Raw genomic sequence first — 18,449 nt, 5'->3', positions numbered from 1 at the left:
TATGGTAATAAAGTGTTTGAAACTATGCTTAAGGAGACATTGATGAAGCCAACTCTTCTCTAAGAAACTTTCCACTTGAGTCTGAGTGCTTGGCAGATGTTGAGCACTGAGGAACCTCCCTTTGTTGTCTTCCTCTATTGGCTGGAGAAGACACACTTTTGAAAATATGTCATCTAATGGCAGGCCATAGGACAGCGGCATCTCAGAAATAGCAACCACTTAATCTACAGACTGTGATGAATGTTCTAGGGCAGATGTATATATAGGCTGCAGTGGTTCATTGTACAGTACTGCAGCACACTGTGCGAGCTGGAAACAAATTGAACCCGAGAGCCAGACATATTCTTAATGTAATGACCATGATGTCTAAAGAGATTTGGATTAGTTAGCTGTGTCATACCAGTTAACTGGGTGCAATGCAGTGATAAAATGATAGCGCTCATGGTGACATGGCTGTAATCTACATCGCCCCCTGCTGACGAACCATAAAATTGCAATTTGGCTTTTTATAACCCATCTTCAGTGTTTAAGGGCAGCAATAAAGGAAGATGAACGCAATCTTTTAGGCTTAATAGTATGTCTGTTATCGCTTAAACAAACATTCAACAATAATGTGACAACCATCCAATGTGTGAGAAATCCATTCTGCAATAAACAAGGTGATTCTTGTCTTACTTTTACCTTCAGTGCATTTAATTTAAGCCTTTTTTAAGGGTCGCACGAGTAGAAGGGAATAATTTTACGGCTGATTCAGCATCTTCAGTGTGTCATCAGCTTTTTTTTAGCTTGTGATCAACGCATTAGCATGTACGATAAATAGCCTTGTGAGACATGATTTGAATAGCCTGCGTTGACAGGGCGTCTAATGGGGCCATTAATACCTCTCTGTAGGGCATTAAGGATCCTGTTGTCTGGGGAGAGGGGGGGGCCGGGGCGCCGACTCCTCCTCTCCCACTCAGATGCACATGATGAAGGACTCCCTCAATACCACTGAAGCATGTTGAGCAATGCTGTGAATATTGATCTGATCCAGGGGATCCCACACTGGAGAACTGCTAGCCTAGTAGAAGACTGTATCATGATTACTTTTGGAAAATGTTTGCAATATGACTTCAGACATTCATAAAGCAATACAATCGAAAAGGTTGACATGACATGGTCAATATGACACCGCTGTGTGCAGTGGCAACACTGTACAAACAGACAGTGTGGTCCCGGGTCGTTCATATAGTCGTTGTTAAAATGACTGCAAATCTGCAAGGAATTCTTGCAATGAAAATGTGTTCAATAATGCGTTTGTCTGCTTCTGCTCTACACTGCCCTTTAATCTGAACACCACACAGTGTGATTCATCTGTTACTGCTTGCTCCCCTACAAACCTGTCATATACTGTACATGCCCCTCTCATTCTCCTGCATGCTGCCATGGATACTGAGCCATAGACTAACACTCCAGTGTCAAAGTTCAGCTCCTGATGTCTTCGGGGCCCTAAGCTGTCTCTACACTTCAAACGAGGGCTCTTGTGTTTTCTGGAAGGTTGTGTCTATCCAGCTAACCTTTCTCCCTTGACAACATGCCTCAACAACTTTGCTCTGGCAGAACTCACTGGCTCTGTTTGTGTCAGTGAATCCACCTGTTCAATTGTCTTTGGGAAAAAAGAGATATGCTCTTCAATACTGAAAATCTTTTCACACATTCTGTGGTCAAAAGTCTAGCAGGGGGTAAATAAACAGCTGACATATTTGCCTGAAATATATGATCCCTAACATGATCCACATTAAGAAAATATCTGATATCTTGACCACGGTATATGAAATACAAGACACAGACATTGCTTTTCTGAAGTTTGCGGGAGATATGCTAGGTATATTAGGTAGTGTCGGGGAGAGTAGTCTGAGCTTCTTGGAAGTGCATATTCAGGGGCAGTAGTCAGCAAATGAGTTCCTCATGGCCAATTTAAAGCATGGTTTAATGCAAGGTGTTGCCCTCAATTTGGAGATTCATATTAAAACTGCCCTCATGAGATTTCTTGAGGGTCATCGTGGCCCCATATCTGTCTGCTCTGAATGTGGATATTAATTTCATGACTTGTCTACAAGCAGAAGACGTAAGCCTTCGAAATGGGTCTCCTCACCCAACAGCCTCCTCTCACCTTAATGCGAGGCATGGTGACCGTGGGGGGTCTCGCCTTCGCCACAAAGCTGTGTGTTGACCCCCGCTCAACGAGGTGGCTTGTGTAGGGCATGTTCCCCCGTCCGTTGGGTCCGAACACAAAGTCCTCCCGGAGCGCGTCCACCAACATGATGACCACCCTCTTGAACAGCGGGTCTGGGAGCCGGGATGAGTTGTGCGGACCACCTGCAAACGGATGGATGGACTGCATTTATACTGCGCTTTTCTAACCAGTGGCCAAAGCGACTTTCAACCATTCATACACACATTCACACACTGACGGCGGAGTCAACAATGCAAGGCGACAGCCAGCTCGTCGGGAGCATTCAGGGTGAGGTGTCTTGCTCAGGGACACCTCAACACTCGGCTTGGAGGAGCCAGGGATCGAACTAGCATCCATCTGGTTACCAGCCAACCCGCCCTACCTCCCAAGCCACATGCCGACCCAAAACACATCATATCATGGCTGTTTTTATTGGTCGTTGACAGCAGATGCAATATGCAAAGAGCGGAGATGAGGTGCAGGACTGTGATGCATTAGGGTTTCAGAGCAGAGATGAGGAGCAGTAATACATAGGGTCTCAGAACAGAGATGAGAGGCAGGTAGACTGTGATGCATTAGGGTCTCAGACCAGAGATGAGAGGCAGGTAGACTGTGATGCATTAGGGTTTAGGACAAGAGATGAGGAGCAGGCGGTATGAAGGTGTCACCCACCTGTCAGGGGCTCGGCGGGCAGGTCTGACAGCTTGTTCTTGGCTGAGACGGAGGACTTCACCGGCACAGGGAAGAAGCCCCGTAGGAAGAGTGCAATGCCCAAAACCTGGGCCATCATTATGAACGAAGTGAACACAGACGTTCGGATCTTCATGTTGACGTTTGACTCGTAGTGAGGAGGTTTAAAGAAGAGATGTGGTCAGCTAGCAAGAGGCAATGAAATGTCTGCAGACTATATACAAATGTCAATTAAATAATTTCCCATATTTATATGAATAAACGGCATATTAGAAATCGAAACGAACGGCGTTCTACTAGGTGAAATAATAGGTTTGCGGCCGAGATTAAATAAGGAGCAAGCATTGAGATTAAGCTTTATCCAAATGTTATGAGCTGCTTCCGGGTACTCTGCAACTACGGATGGTGTTTAGACTCAAACAGAACCAGTGCGCGCGTCCCGTCTCCAGCGAATAGGTTTATGAACTGGCTGTACAGGGCACACTACTGGAAGTTTGCATCATTGTTTGTCACACCTGAATTAATAATAATTAATAATCGAAAAATATATTCCTATGATTGATGATCAAGGCCAATTTGATTATAGAAATGTTTTCTTTAGGATAATTATATCAGTCTCATAGTGCATAAAAAAAAAATCCCTCTGAGCTTGTCAGGTGACTTATATATTCAGTTATTCCAGCATGTTTAACCCTCTTTCCTACTCAACACGAAGATTTATCACAATATAAAGAAATAACATGTAATAATCTTTTATTTCTCAATCGTCCAGTTTCAGCCCAAAAAACGTATCCCTTTATAAAAAAATAGGGTTACTAGTATGGATGAATTTTAAACCACCAATGGTTGGACAAGCGAGTTGTATTCATTTACATTTGCATTTAGCAGACGCTTTTATCCAAACCGACTTACAATAGGTAGATTTGTCAGAGAAGGTTAAATCTCTTCAACCATCTCTTCAACCTCCTTGTATTCAACTCCCAAACGTCCGGGGACAGTGGAAGGAGCACACATCACACACATTGTAGCAGCAGTATAGTCATTTATTGGGGTCAGAGACGCTCCCTCTGGTCTTCCATAATTAAGCCCCTCAGAGCGTGAGTCTACTTGTCGGTCCTCTTGAGGACGTTGATGAAGGCGTCTTTGGGAACGTCAATGTTCCCGATGCGCCGCATCTTCTTCTTGCCCTCCGCTTGCCTCTTGAGCAGCTTCAGCTTGCGGGTGATGTCCCCGCCATACTGCGGACACAAACACACGCAAAGACAACGTCTTTAAACGGCCCGGAGCGCCTCAAGGTTCAAAGGTTTCCGAAAGATGCCTTTTCGGTTCTACTTACACATTTGGCGAGGACGTTCTTTCTAAACGGCTTTATCCTAAAAACAAGACACAAAACCAAATGTATGGATTTAACACAATATCTCACAATATATTGTAATAAAAAATAGCTACTGTATTTAGTTTTCCAGAATATGTGACAGTCTTATTATTACAGTCATATCTGTCTATTTACTTAAGCATTTACTTTAGAATCTATTTTATTTTTATTTTATTGTATCTTATCCTGTACTTTCCACTGCTGCTGGGCTGTAGTAACAAAGGATTAACAAAGGATTAATAAAGTTGTTATTGATCTATCTATTTCCTGACAATTTTAAAAACAGACTTCTTCAGGACGTCCTGTCCGAAACACACTACTTCTCGCCCAAACCCCAGATCTTGTCTCTCACGTCTCTCTGGCGATGACCTTACTCCCGATGGCTGCTTGGACAGCGATCTCAAACATCTGCCTGGGTATGGAGCCTTTGAGACGCTCACACATGGCCTTGCCCATGCTGTAGGCCCTCTGTCTGGGGATTTAGAACCAAATAAAAGGTATGATGTATGATATGGAGAAAGAAGCTCTTGTGATCAACTTGGAATCCTCCTTTCCTCGAAAACCCCAAGTCATCCTTAAAGGGATGATATCATGCTTTTACGACTTTTCCCTTTGCTTTAGACTGTTCTATGCCATTTGTATACATGTTTTACCTCTGGTTAGCTAGAAAAATATAAGTCCGAGCCAGGGGGAGTCTCGCACCGACCGAGAACTCCCCTCAATAAGTGTGTGAAACAGCCCGTTTTGCTTAAACTTTGCATCTGTGCAGAAGTTGTACCTCCCGGCTACCTGCTATGTTTAGAACTTCTGATTTTGCTGACACACGCGGAAAAAAAAGCATTCGACCTATCGCGACAGAGCGTACGTGCTGACCAATCAAAGCAGACTGGGCTACCCGGGAGGGGGGCTTTAAAGCGACATGATACAAATCAGACCGTTTTTGAAAGATGCTGAAATTGGTTCTGCAGAAATGACCTGTGTGAGAATAATAAGGGGTATTTCTTACATAGAGGCATAAAATCATCCTAATAGTACCCCCAAATGCAATTATTAACCCTCAAAAAGCATTATATGGGATCTATGAGCATTCAAGAGGAACTGAATGTGCTTTACTCCCCTGATTATGAGATAATGGTTTATTATTCTGCCGTCATTCAATCAGACTTAAAATCTGGCGGTCATGATAAGCTGTCATCTTCATTGATTACATCACGATGCCAATCAAAGATATTCAGTGAAAAAAATAATCATTTCCCAGCCCTTGAAGAGCACGTCTTCAACTCCCACCATGTCTGAACCAAAGACATGGTGGAACATCTCAAAGCAAAGGGCCCCTCTAAAAGGATCTACTCTGCTTAACCGGGCGTCCTGGCCTTGCTTGTGCCTGCTGGTCACGTATCATAACTTTTGACAGCTCTGGCATCCGCCTGTAAAGAGACAGACTGCGGCGTGATTGGCACGTCGCCTAGAAACGAGCAGCGGACCGGGAGGTGTGATTGGCCAGGCTTCAGGGAGCAGGCCGCTGCTGGCCTAGTGTAGTGCCCTTCAATTAGCTTAGCGGCTAGGGTAATACATTAAATACAGATTGGCCCATCCCACTTTTTTTTTGCAAGCATCTTAGTGAGAACGTCCTTGTGGAGGGAAGGTTAAAGAAGGAAAGCTCTCCGCCCATCTTGGTGTGTGAGTGCCCCATAAGGCACCATGTTCTACACAATCCCATTATATTAATGTGGTTGGTTTATGCTTATTCAATTCAATTACATTTAGCCAACGTGTTATATATTATATTAACATGTTTTGTCTTTACTTAAGTCAATTACATTAAGCCAATGTGTTATATATTATATACACAGTTTTGTTTTCTCTTTACTTAACTCCATTACATTTAGCCAACGTGTTATGCATTAAATTAACATGTTTCACTTTCTCTTAATTTAAGTAAATTACATTAGGCAATGTGTTATATATTATATATATATATAAAAATAAAAAAATCTCCCTATTTAAGTCAATTACATTTAGCCAACGTGTTTTATATATATATATATATATATATATATATATATATATATATATATATATTCTGACAATTAATTTTTTAAATATTGGAAATTAATGATTTTGAGAAACTGAAAGCATAAAAACAGATTCAGGAAAAACCCATAGCTTTATCAATAAAATATTTATATGGGATTTTTTGGGGGGATTTTTATGCAACATCCTATAAGACAATGTATTTTTATACATAATCTAAAACGGAAGAAGTACCTGTGCACAATCATGGTGAGCTCCTCTACAGATTTCCCATTCAGCAGAATATCCATCTTGATCAGATCAGCAGCCTGGTAGCCTGCATTCTCATAATCAAAGCTGTGGAGGGGAACACAAAGACTCATCCTCATCGATAAGACAATAAAAATCCCATAGCAAAGCTTTGGGTTCAGGTATTAATGTTGAGTTAATAACAGGTGTGTTCAACTCGTCCTTAACTCAGTTACCGTCAGCTACAGTTACAGTTTCCACAGTAAACAATGCTGACCATATTTTATTCCCTTCACATATAATCCAAACGTGTATTATGTTTCTCCACCAGATTGTCCCATTACCTGGCATAACCGGACGACAAGGACTTGAGGAGATCGTAGAAATCCACCACGATTTCATTCAAAGGAAAGATGTACTTCATCATAACTCGATGCTCATCGATGTACAACATATTCTCCTGGGTCGCTCTGCGATTCTGCGACACAGAAGGACAGAGAGAGGTTGTTAATTGTTGCTCATTTAGTAGTTATATTAACAATATCATCAATAAGTGTATGAGTGTACGTTTTTTGAATGGATGCATCTCCTTTTCTACACAATAGGCCTACGTATCGAAAAACGAAAGAAATCAATTAAAAATGCCAAAGGAAAATGAAAAAACAACAACACTACATGTTAAGGACTTTATTTTTGTCGCATAAACTTGTTTCATAAACTTGGGCAATATGTCCAAGAAGTTTAATTGTTGTAGCTTTAGCACAACAACACAGCCCACTAATATTTTCTCCCCAATATCTGTAGCTCTCACTCAGCTACTATTTTCTATTTGTGTTTAGTTTGTTATTCTTGTTATGCTACCATTACATTCTGTCCCTTAATGCAGCCATCACACTCCTACCCATTCCTGGACGGAGGGATCCCTCTTTCTATGTTCCTTCTCAAGGTTTCTCCCCTGTTCATTTGAGTTGTTCCCTTGCCCTTTGTGCGGAGGGATGTCATAAAGGTATTGTAACATGTCCGTATCGCAGTGTACCAGGCAGAGGCTCATGATCTGTCCGGTGAAGGTGTCCGGGGTGAGGATGGTTCCCACCACCATGGGCTCCAGGTACTCCGAGACCACTGAACGCTCCGGGAACTGAGCCGGGTTCACGATGGTGATCTCCTCGCTACCGTGCTCCTGAGGACAAAACAGGACACGAAGCAAATCCCTCCCTTAGATGAACAGCATCCATCAACCAGCCTGTTAAAAACAAGGGAGAGAAGTTCACAGCCATAGACTCAGAGGTGCTTTAATATCTGAGAGTGGTAGAGAGAGAGAGAGCAGAAAAGAGTGTAAAAGAGCAGCATTTTGAAACGTTTCCCTGCCGTTAAGATGATTACGTGTGCGCTGATGTGATTGACAGGCAAGATGGATTGCAGTCAGGATGGAGATCACTGATTGGTCTGAAATTAGCCTGGCACGGTCTGAAGTCGAAAGAAGCGCATACTCAGATAGGGGGGCGCAACTTGAAACAGATGTTCCCACATCGATGTTCACTCACTAACAGCTGAAGGATGACTATGGCATTTCTGAAAAATTACACTCAAATAATAGCGCTTAAATTTGGCCTAAAGGAACATTAAAAAAAAATAAACGATTGTAAGTGACCTTATATAATTGTTATATTTTATACTATCTAATTAGTTTACTGTATTAATGTCATTACATATTTGATTGGACTCACTGGGAAACCTTGTTATCCAATTTGATGGAATACATTTTCTTCTTGCTCGGCCTGGTGGCAATAAGTGGATGTATATTCCAGATTCTGCAAGGTGCAATTTAGAATTTTACATCATTTGAGTGCTTCAGATACTGCTCTTTTCCCCAGGACACTTTGTGTGAAACCGTTTTGGTTTATTGCCTTGTAAAAACAAGCATAGAAATGCATAAATTGTCCAAGTAATTGCGTCCAGTTCCGAGGCTTCTAAATGCCAAACTGGCTGAGGCGGGGGTCTGGCGCCGGCTCAGAGCACCACTGCACTGCTGTCTCCCTCTCACTCTCTGGCTGTCTGTCCACGGGAATAGGAAGAGCTGACAGCAGCAGGGGGAACGCCGCACTGCCCGTCAAACAGCACAGCGCATCCCTGACAGCTCGATACAGGTCCATAGGAGCCTGGCTCTACCAGGATCCCTACCTTGATGAGTCTGGCTGACGACAGCCTGGCCTTGTAGGGCACGGTGGGGGCCGTCACCACCACGTTGGCGTTGTACTCCTGCTCCAGCCTCTGGTTGAACACCTCCATGTGGAGCAGACCAAGGAAGCCCAGCCTAGAGGGACGGGGGTTTGGGGAGACAGGGAGGTTCATTTATTGGCTCATTGTTAAAATTCTACGTGATTCTCTGGATTTTCTGGTAAAACTACCACTTGCCCTGCGGGCGTCTTTGAAGTGTGTGTGTGTGTGTGTGTGTGTGTGTGTGTGTGTGTGTGTGTGTGTGTGTGTGTGTGTGTGTGCGCGCACGTTTGTGTGCACGTTTGTGTGTGTGTGTGTGAGAGAGCAAAAGAGAGAGAGACGAGGAGTTCTGAGGGGGGAAGTGGGGGGGGGGGGGGGAGGAGGGGGCACTTATTCTGGCGGCCGTGTTTCCTATTAATCGCATCGTTTTCTGCATTACCAACGTTATCTATGAGCACAATCTATCATACTGAACTTTGGTAAAACGGTGGCCGACCGTCTTCTCTGTGCCAAATATCCCGCTGCTTCGGGTTTCCCTTTGACAGGCGTGTTGAGAGGAGGAGCGGGCGAATCCGCTGTTTAAAGTGCACCCGCGCACCGCTGGCATGAATGCGCGCTTGTCTCTGTGTGTGCGTGTTCATGTGTGTAGGCATGTGTGCACGACAATGTCAGGGAGAAAGAGTGCTAAGAGGAGATGAATGAACGGAACGATGTTGATATTTAAAAATCGCAGGAAAAAAAAAGAAGCGGAATCAATTTGTGGCGCTCAGTGTCGATTCTGTGGCGTTGCGCCACACATTGGTCTATGTATGGGAAACACTGGTGTGTGCGTGTGTGTGTGTTAATCAACATAACTCTGTGTCATTTGTAAAGAGGAAGCATTTGCATATACTGATTATTATTAACTATTTAATCAAAGCAACCAGGCAGTATAATCCAATGAAATGGCACCATCGTGGGGAAGGTGAAGGTTATTGCAATTTCTATTGCATAATGTTTGCAGTTTGCATTTGAAGATGATTTCATTTGTATTAATGTAGTTGTGTAGAAGTGCTGTGAGGTGATGTAAGCCACATCCCTTCCTGTGCAAGAGTATTACTCATTAAACAAAGACAGCTTTGAAATGAGGTCGTAATGGAATGAATGAAGGTAGACAATGAGCAGGGTTTAATCCAGGTTGAAGGCAACATCTCAGCAGTGTTTCTTCAGAGTTTGAGTACAGTACAATAGTAATCCGTGTTACAGTACTGATGAGTAGCACAGTGGTAACATACACCTGGTCAGAGTTCACCAATTCTCTGCAGGGCAACCCCCTCCCAACCCTCTTACTTATTGTATGGTGTACGTCTTGGCACTTAATGTATGTCGTACTTAGTTATAGTACTTAGTAATGTAGCATCTTATCCTAGCTAATCTCTGTTGTATACGGGTACTTGGTTAACCAAGCGATTGTTAGTGCTTGGCACTTGGTTCTATGAACATCCTTACTGTACCGACAGCGATATATTGTTGTTTCACCTTCTTCTGAAAAATTGACTTATGTAAGTCGCTTTGGATAGAAGCGTCTGTTAAATGCCATAAATGTAAATGTATACTATATACCAGAGGTGGGGGTAAGTCACTCATGTGCAAGTCACAAGCAAGTCTCAAGTCATAACCTTCAAGTCTCAAGCAAGTCCCAAGTCACTGTGGTGAGAATCAAGCAAGTGACAAGTCAAGTCATACAAAAATCTGATGATCTAACCCAGTTTCCACATTTAAAAATCAGTAAAGAGAGTGGTTCATAAGTTGAGTTTTATTTCAACATTAACAATAAAAATGTCTTAACATTAACAATAACTCAAACTATTCAAAACATTCCAAAACCATTATGTGAATAGGCCCAAAACTTAAGGCAGCTCTGTCCATCACAAATGTCCAGGTAGTGGTTCAACTGAATTTGGGGACTGGAACTTGAACCCTCTTAATTTTTTTGCGGTATGCTGAGAACAGCCCAGTCTGACACTCTGGCTCTGACGGTGTAATTTTACTTGAAAAATTACTTGAAATCCTTATCATAACCCACTTACAGCCACTGAGTTAGAAGTAGCCTACTGACATGAAAATTAAACAAGTCAATCATCTGTGGAACGGGCAGGGCTCGAAAAACTCCAGCCAATGATTTTCAGAACCACCGAGTGGCATTGGACAGTAAGTACGTCAATCAAACGCTCGTACTGCACTCCCCCTCCCCCGCTCCCCGCAAGTGACCCCTAAGTGCACGTGCACGTACTCAAAGCTCGTGACCCAGAGCAAGCTTCTGTTTGTTGTTATCCTGCGGTAGCTACTGGAGCTAGCTAACTAGCTAATCCACATTTGGACCTAGCACTAGAAGACAACCCTAAACTCACTCTCCCGCATCTGTGTTCGCGCTCGTGCGTGAATGCGCGTCCATGTACTTGGAATGGGTGGAGTCAGAGTCAGCGTAGAAGGAGGAACATTTGAGTTGTGTATTTTCAAAATCTGCTGGCGTATCGCAAATCCCATATCCAACCTTTAATCTAACTTTAAAAAGTCATTTCGAGTCATCTGTCTCAAGTCTAAGTCAAGTCTCAAGTCATGAAGACCAAATCAAAGTCAAGACTAGTCTTTTATCAGTGTTAGTCAAGCAAGTCTCAAGTCTTCAAATTTGCGACTCGAGTCTGACTCGAGTCAAGTCATGTGGCTCGAGTCCCCCAGGTCTGCTATATACTATACATGTGTATATAACGTGTACCTCCAGCCTGCTCCCAGGGCCATGCTGCTGTCCTTCTGCACCGTGACGCTGGAGTCGTTGAGCGTCAGTTTGTCTATGGCGCTGCGGAGGCCGGTGTACTCCGATTGGTCCATGGGATACATCCCTGGGTTACAATACAGAGACAGAGAGGCACGGGAGAGAGACACTCAGAGACAGAGACGATTGTGCGTCATTGGAGACAGAGGAGAGAGAGCTAGACATGGGAGAGTCAAGTGATTCATTGAAGAACCGCAGGATTGTTTTCATTTGATTTCGGAGCTAGAAGTTTGCCTATAGCTATGCTAGGCTATGCTAGGGCCTAACCTCTGGGGGATAAGTTTAAAGTGCCCGGGCCAAAAACAAGAATGTGCAAGGGTCGGCATTGATTCCTGATTTGTGACGGACATATTCTTCCAAAGAGAAAACTAATTCCCAACTGGCAAGATGGAGTTTTCAGAAGACTTTAATAATAATATTTCTATACTGGCAGGTCTACAGCGCGGGTTTGATTTTAAACCCTGACAGACACTTAGTCTGATGACGTTGGTGTCCTGAGAGGACTTTTTAAAGTGCCGTCCCACCGGCTCCAGGAAAGCTTCACCTGGGCTGGCCAAGTTTATGCTTGCTGCTGGCCAAGGAGGGATGGACAATGGGAAGAGGATCCGGTCCTTTGAGTTGTGGTCATATCCAGTTTGTTGTGGTTCCACAGGTCAGTTTGTTACCAGGAGGGATTCAACCATGTAACGCAGAACTCCCCACCTAAGCAACAGGATTTCTCAAAACTAATTTGAAGCACAAGACCTCTTCTACCCAGATCTGACCTCATCTACCATCAGACCATGGATGTTAATCTAAAGTCTGAGATTCAAGTATCACAACACAAGCTCATCATGCGCTCACCACCTAATGCAGCGATTGCTTTATCGCATTCTAAATCCCATGTCCTATGTTGGGATGAGCGTTAGCGTAGCTGTGCGTCCCTCACCGGCGAACACCATGGCCTTGGCGGGCTTGAACCCGGGCAGGGCGTCCACGGGGTGCTGCTGGTGGTACAGCGTGTCCCCGATCTGAGCCTCCTTCACGTCCTTCATCCCCGCCACCATGTAGCCCACCTGCCCGGCGTACCTACACACACACACACACACACACACACACACACACACACACACACACACACACACACACACACATGAATGGGGCTATTGACTGGTTACCGTCATCTAGCGATTTATGTCCCGTCACTGGTCTGGCCCCAATATAAACACATTGCATTGTACTTAATGTAGCTCTAAAATGGACACGCTAATTGTAAAAACAAACATTCATTATTCATCAAGTGCTTCGTGTGGTCGGTCTGGCTCAGACATAGCCTCTTGTTCCCAGAGTGAGAAGGATTATCGAGCAGGGATAGGGAGTGACGGGGGGGGGGGGGGGGGGCTTACAGTCCGTCTGTGGGCTGCTCGTGCGGCCGGAGAAGCCCCAGCTCCTGCACCTCGTAGCTCTTCCCAAGGAACGCCGAAGCGATGCGGTCGCCTTTCCGCACCCGGCCCCCGAACACAGCCACGTTGGCCACGACCCCTCGGTAGTGGTCGAAGCCCGAGTCGAACACCAGCGCTTTGAAGACGTCGTCCTTAGAGGCCGTCGGCCTGCGGTCGATCAGGACGAAAAGGATAAATGTGAGCTTTCACCCGGGTTCACACACACACAGTCTGCCTGGTTTACAACAGTATGAGCAATAAATAAAGAATGGATACAAGGGAAGGACTTATGGGATAAGGGAGGCAACTCACGCAGGGACTCTCTCCACGACCTCCTGAAGCACTCGGTCAACATTGGTTCCAAGTTTAGCTGAAATCTAAAGGAAAGGTGAAATAATATTAACAATAAATGTTCAAAGTGGCGGAAGCTCCGTTTGACCTTCTCGAGTCAAAGTATAATTCAGTAAAACATAAAAGCACGTTAAAGCAACACCTAGGAATGGTAGACGGAGAAAAACGACCTTTCCAAAAAAATCTACTAAAGGTATCAAAACCCATCAAAAACTATTTTTTCCAGGTCTTAAGTAATTCTATTCCAGTGATGAAGTGATAATGACCTATCATAGCCGACAGCTCCCTTTGTAATGTAAAGTGATGCGGTGCAATGGATCCTGCATCGCAATCGCTCTGTTGACAGGCTAAAAGTTCCCTTGATCAGATTATTTCAGCGCCAGAGATGATGATAAGGCTGCAGGTGCACTCTGTCGACTAAGCAGAGGAGCTGTTCGCCCACGCGCTCTCTGTCTATCTCATCACCAAACCCCCGCTGAAAACCACAGAGGGGTGGAGTGCTGCACGCGTTGTCGACGCACCCGTATACACTCCTCACGTGGAATGTCAAACACCTTCTCGATCTGGGCCTCGACCCTCTCTGGGTCTGCGTTTTTCAGATCGATCTGAAAAGAAGAAGATCCATAACATTGAGACACAACCCCTGATTCAGTTGTAGCAGGCCATCATTGTGTTTTCAATACTGCATTTGGCTTAATTATACTGAGACGAATGGGTCTTCCAACAATATGTGTAGTTCGAAATTAACCTAACATTTTCTGCATAGCAACACCCCACTCAGATATTGCAGCAGTTTAGGCAAGCTCCTTTGGTATCAGAATGGGATCAATGAAGATCCGTAGTGTAACAAACGGGCAACAACAACAATGCAACCTTTGTCCAGGTAACATAGAAAGAGACGTATTTCAGTAAATGACGAAAGGATGTCAAAGGTTGACAGTTTTCATAGTCAAGTAGCTAGAAGTACCTTATTGATGACAGGGATGATGGTCAGCCCGGCCTCAAAAGCGAGGTAGAAGTTAGCCACAGTCTGGGCCTGAATGCCCTGCAAAGCATCAACACAACATGATGTCGCCCTACATCCAATAGACACGATAGTTTGTGTGTGTGTGTGTCTCTGTCTGTCTGTCTGTCTGTCTGTGTGTGCGTCTGTCTGTCAGGGTGTGTATGTGTGTGTGAGTGTGTCTCTATGTCAGGGTGTGTGTGTGAGTGTGTTTGTCTGTCAGTGTGTGTGTGCGTGTGTGAGTGTGTCTGTGTGTGTCTGTCTGTCTGTCAGTCAGGGTGTGTGTGTTTGTGGGAGTGTGTCTGTATGTCAGGGTGTGAGTGTGTTTTATCTGTCAGTGTGTGTGTGTGTGTGTGTGTGTGTGTGTGTGTGTGTGTGTGTGTGTGTGTGTGTGTGTGTGTGTGTGTGTGTGTGTGTGTGTGTATGTGTGTGTGTGTCTGTTTGTCTGTCTGTCACGTTGTGTGTGTGTGTTTGCCTGTCTGTCTGTCTGTCTGGCAGGGTGTGTGTGTGTGTCTGTCTGACTGTCTGTCTTTCAAGGTGTGTGTGTGTGTGTGTGTGTGTGTGTGTGTGTGTGTGTGTGTGTGTGTGTGTGTGTGGGGGTGAGTCTGTCAGTGTGTGTGTGTGTGTGTTTGTGTGTGTGTGAGTCTATCTGTGTGTGTGTGTGTGTGTGTGTGTGTGAGTCTGTCAGTGTGTGTGTGTGTGTGTGTGAGTCTGTCAGTGTGTGTGTGTGTGTGTGTGTGTGTGTGTGTGTGTGTGTGTGTGTGTGTTGGCAGCAGGTACCTGGTTGGCATCGACAATCAATAGAACACCTTGGCAAGTCAGTCAGGGTGTGTGTGTGTGTGTCGGTGTGTGTGTGTGTGTGTGTGTGTGTGTGTGTGTGTGTGTGTGTGTGTGTGTGTGTGTGTGTGTGTGTGTGTGTGTGTGTGTGTGTGTGTGTGTGTGTGTGTGTTGGCAGCACGTACCTGGTTGGCATCGACAATCAATAGAACACCTTGGCAAGCAGATATCGATCTGGACACTTCATAACTAAAGTCAACATGACCCTGAGGAAAGCAACATAATCAAACTCAACATCAATGCATGAAGCATAAATCTGATGATACAAAAAATACCTCTGATAGTGAACTTTTTAATGTGGATTCTGTTTTTAATTGTGACGGATGATAAAACAGAAATTATAACCCACAAATAATCATTTCTTGTATCTCATTTCCTTAACGTTGCTGCCACCTAGTGACAGAATAACTCAATGACTTGTGTACCTTTTCTTCTAACCCATCCTGCCCACACATGGATTCAGCAGTGTAGGCGGCAGACGTACCGGTGTATCAATGAGGTTAAGGAGATAGCGACGTCCCTTGTGGGTGTAGAACAGGGAGGCCGTCTGGGCCTTCACTGTGATGCCCCTCTCCCGCTCCACCTGCAGCTTGTCCAACACCTGCTTGTTCTTCTCCGTCGTTACTATTGCCCCTATTGCAGGATGAAATCAAAGTCATTCACTTTGAGCAAGGTACAGGTTTACAGGAGTAATTAAATTTGTTGCACTATTGCTTCTTCCTAAGACTTTAACCCAATGTCTGTCAAAGTGGTATTGTGAATAGTAATACTGAAAGGGAGAACAATACAACACAACACTGATAAGACTAAGATCTAACTTAGTTACTTCTAACTTGCTCTTAACATATGTTTGAATATATTGCAAATGCTTGTTTGGTATGTAATGAATTTGCTTCAATCTGTTTAATGTTGATTTGTTTTTGACAATAAAACGAACCAATTGCCAACAAGCTATTTTCATGTGAATAAGAGTGTGTTGGCTTGGCTAATAATAAATCTACAGCGGTCTGCCCAGCAGGTAAACCCACCTGTTATCTCCAACAGCCGGTCAGCGAGGGTGCTTTTTCCATGATCAATGTGAGCAATGATGCTAAAATTTCTGATTCTTTCCACAGGGAACTTGGATAAATCAATAGCATCCTAAGAAAAAGAAGAAGCCTGTGAATAAATAAATGAACTATTCACTGGCTAGTGCACCTTATTCTTTATGCATAACCAATGAACACATGTTCTCTCATGATTATCTCAATAGTCTTCCAGCAAACAGACATGGACGACTTTGATAAGCAAATGGTAAAATTGGGAGGGAAATCATTCAATGTTTATTCGTGAGGTAGGAAGGATATTTGAGCTTATTGGGCAGTTAGACATGGAGTGAGCGTATGAATTATCCTAGCAGACCCTGTCCCATTGAGTGTTTAGCTGGAAGACCTTGAGAGAAGTCTCAACCAGGACAATAACGGCACAGATTGATCCTGAGAAAAGTCTAAATCAGGAAAGTTAACGGTACAGATTGATCCTGAGAGAAGTCTGGACCAGGACAGATAACGATACAGATTACTGACAGGATCACCTTGTCGCTCTGCGTGCTGATCGGCTGCACACTGCTGGAGAACACGGGGAGATGTTTCATCCATCGGTGTCTCAGCATTGTCTGCGTTATGCTGTAGCCTTGTATCTTCCTTTTGTACATTTTGAACTCCAAAATGCGTCTAAACCAGGGTGTTTTAGAGCCCTGTTTCAGATGAGACAACGCCATTGTTGCCATTGAGGTTAATAAACCCTACACAGGCTAGCAGACTCGGTGGCAGTAATACAGTCACTTTGAACGAAGATCAATTTTAAGCTACTTGACAATTTGCATAGAGAAACTGGTTACAGTCAGAGAAATTGATGTTCAAACATGGACCAAGCAATACTGTGCAAACGTATTTATTTTTATAAAATTCGTGCCCGCTGTCATAATAGCTGCACGATTTGTCCGGGCGCCGCCATTTTGGGGTGAGAGGTTACGAGCAAGGAATGCTGGGAAATGGTGTTTTACATTCTTATGTTATTGCCAAGAATCATGTCAAATATAAATGTGAAAGGTGTGCGAAAGCCTTATGTGAGAGTAAAATATGATGTATGTGTGAAGTATAATAAATATGAATTCATGTATATCATGTATCATATCATACTCGAATAATGATAGATATTAGGTGCTCGTGAGTTGGAAAATCCCGCCTACAACCGGCAAACTGAGGGATAAAAATGGGTTGCGGTTGCTACGACAACAAAGCTCCCTTAAGCAGAATAGATAGAAAAGATTTAAGGCCCCTATTTCAAAGCCATCCTATCCCTTCTGGCAATAGCATCTATAATAAGAATCAAACATTAAATTCTTAACATTTATAATATCACAAACTGAATAGGCTACGTCCAAATGACTTGAGTCAGACTGGAGCCATTCAGACATCATAATACCCAGCATTAAGCAAGCCAGACTCCATCAGTATTGATTTCTGTAAGGCCGCCCTGGTCAGCCTCTTAACTGGTTCTGGGGTGGTCTGAGGACACATTATGAAGAGAGCTTCCACTGCCTCATAAGCACTTTGATTTGTGGTCCAACCCTTCAGCATCTCAGTTTCATAAAATCTAAACAAGGAAAATAAGAGTCAGCTTGGCTTGCTAACTTCTTACGTACAATAAATAATAATAAGTCTATGAAGGTCTTCATAGGGTGAGGTAAAAATGTAATGTCTGTATGTAGACCGGTATGTGCGTCTTTATGAAGTATAATATATATTAGTATGAAGAATAATATGTATTTTTTTTAAGAATTTTGATATTTTGTTTATTCGAAACAATTGACAGGTACATTAATCAAGCATAAACTTCCTGAACAATCATTTATCTGGAATGTTTATTAAAGTATTCTGGGAGGACTTGAGAAAAACTATTTATAAATAATTAAATAAATAGACTTTACAAATAAATAATGTATATATCTGTGTGTATATATATATATATATATATATATATATATATATATATATATATATATATATATATATATATATATATATATATATATATATATATACATATATATATATATATATAACATATACAACTTCAGCTACATGCAAAGTATGATAAACTATCAAAATAGGCAAACAGTTTACTTGAAATAATGTTACCCATACTAAAATAGCTACAGAGAAGAGCTTGCAGATGTCTGCTGAGGGAAATATGGGAAATAAGGAAAATATGTTGTATGCGTA

General features: G+C 43.3%; 2 protein-coding genes across 3 annotated transcripts in view; both read right to left on the bottom strand.

The window, feature by feature from the left end:
• pigg (phosphatidylinositol glycan anchor biosynthesis class G) overlaps window positions 1-3,320 on the bottom strand; it is a 56,020-nt gene extending 52,700 nt beyond the window's left edge. Inside the window, exons 1-2 of the mRNA XM_060062199.1 lie at window positions 2,888-3,320; window positions 2,153-2,358 (exon numbers count right to left, since the gene is read on the bottom strand). Coding sequence (XP_059918182.1) covers window positions 2,153-2,358; window positions 2,888-3,041 — 360 coding nt within the window. The 5' untranslated portion in view covers window positions 3,042-3,320. The remainder of the gene's footprint in view (window positions 1-2,152; window positions 2,359-2,887) is intronic.
• A 607-nt stretch (window positions 3,321-3,927) lies between these two features.
• guf1 (GTP binding elongation factor GUF1) lies at window positions 3,928-17,204 on the bottom strand. Of its 2 annotated transcripts, XM_060062183.1 has the most exons (17): window positions 16,757-17,204; window positions 16,212-16,323; window positions 15,668-15,816; window positions 15,309-15,389; window positions 14,311-14,388; window positions 13,865-13,948; window positions 13,305-13,369; window positions 12,957-13,160; window positions 12,500-12,639; window positions 11,515-11,638; window positions 8,724-8,856; window positions 7,579-7,722; window positions 6,887-7,020; window positions 6,549-6,650; window positions 4,633-4,752; window positions 4,242-4,278; window positions 3,928-4,143 (listed from the first exon to the last, which is right to left on the bottom strand). In XM_060062183.1, the coding sequence occupies exons 1-17, from the start codon at window positions 16,949-16,951 to the stop codon at window positions 4,009-4,011; spliced, it is 2,037 nt and encodes a 678-aa protein (XP_059918166.1). In that variant the 5' UTR covers window positions 16,952-17,204; the 3' UTR covers window positions 3,928-4,008. The 2 variants fall into 2 exon arrangements, with proteins under 2 accessions (XP_059918166.1, XP_059918167.1); XM_060062184.1 differs by lacking the exons at window positions 15,309-15,389; window positions 15,668-15,816; window positions 16,212-16,323; window positions 16,757-17,204 and adding an exon at window positions 15,127-15,158.
• Between the last annotated feature and the right edge of the window lie 1,245 nt (window positions 17,205-18,449).

This window comes from Gadus macrocephalus, chromosome 10 (assembly GCF_031168955.1).
Source record: "Gadus macrocephalus chromosome 10, ASM3116895v1".
In the NCBI taxonomy this organism is placed as follows: domain Eukaryota; kingdom Metazoa; phylum Chordata; class Actinopteri; order Gadiformes; family Gadidae; genus Gadus; species Gadus macrocephalus.
This window is presented reverse-complemented; position numbering and strand designations above follow the sequence as displayed.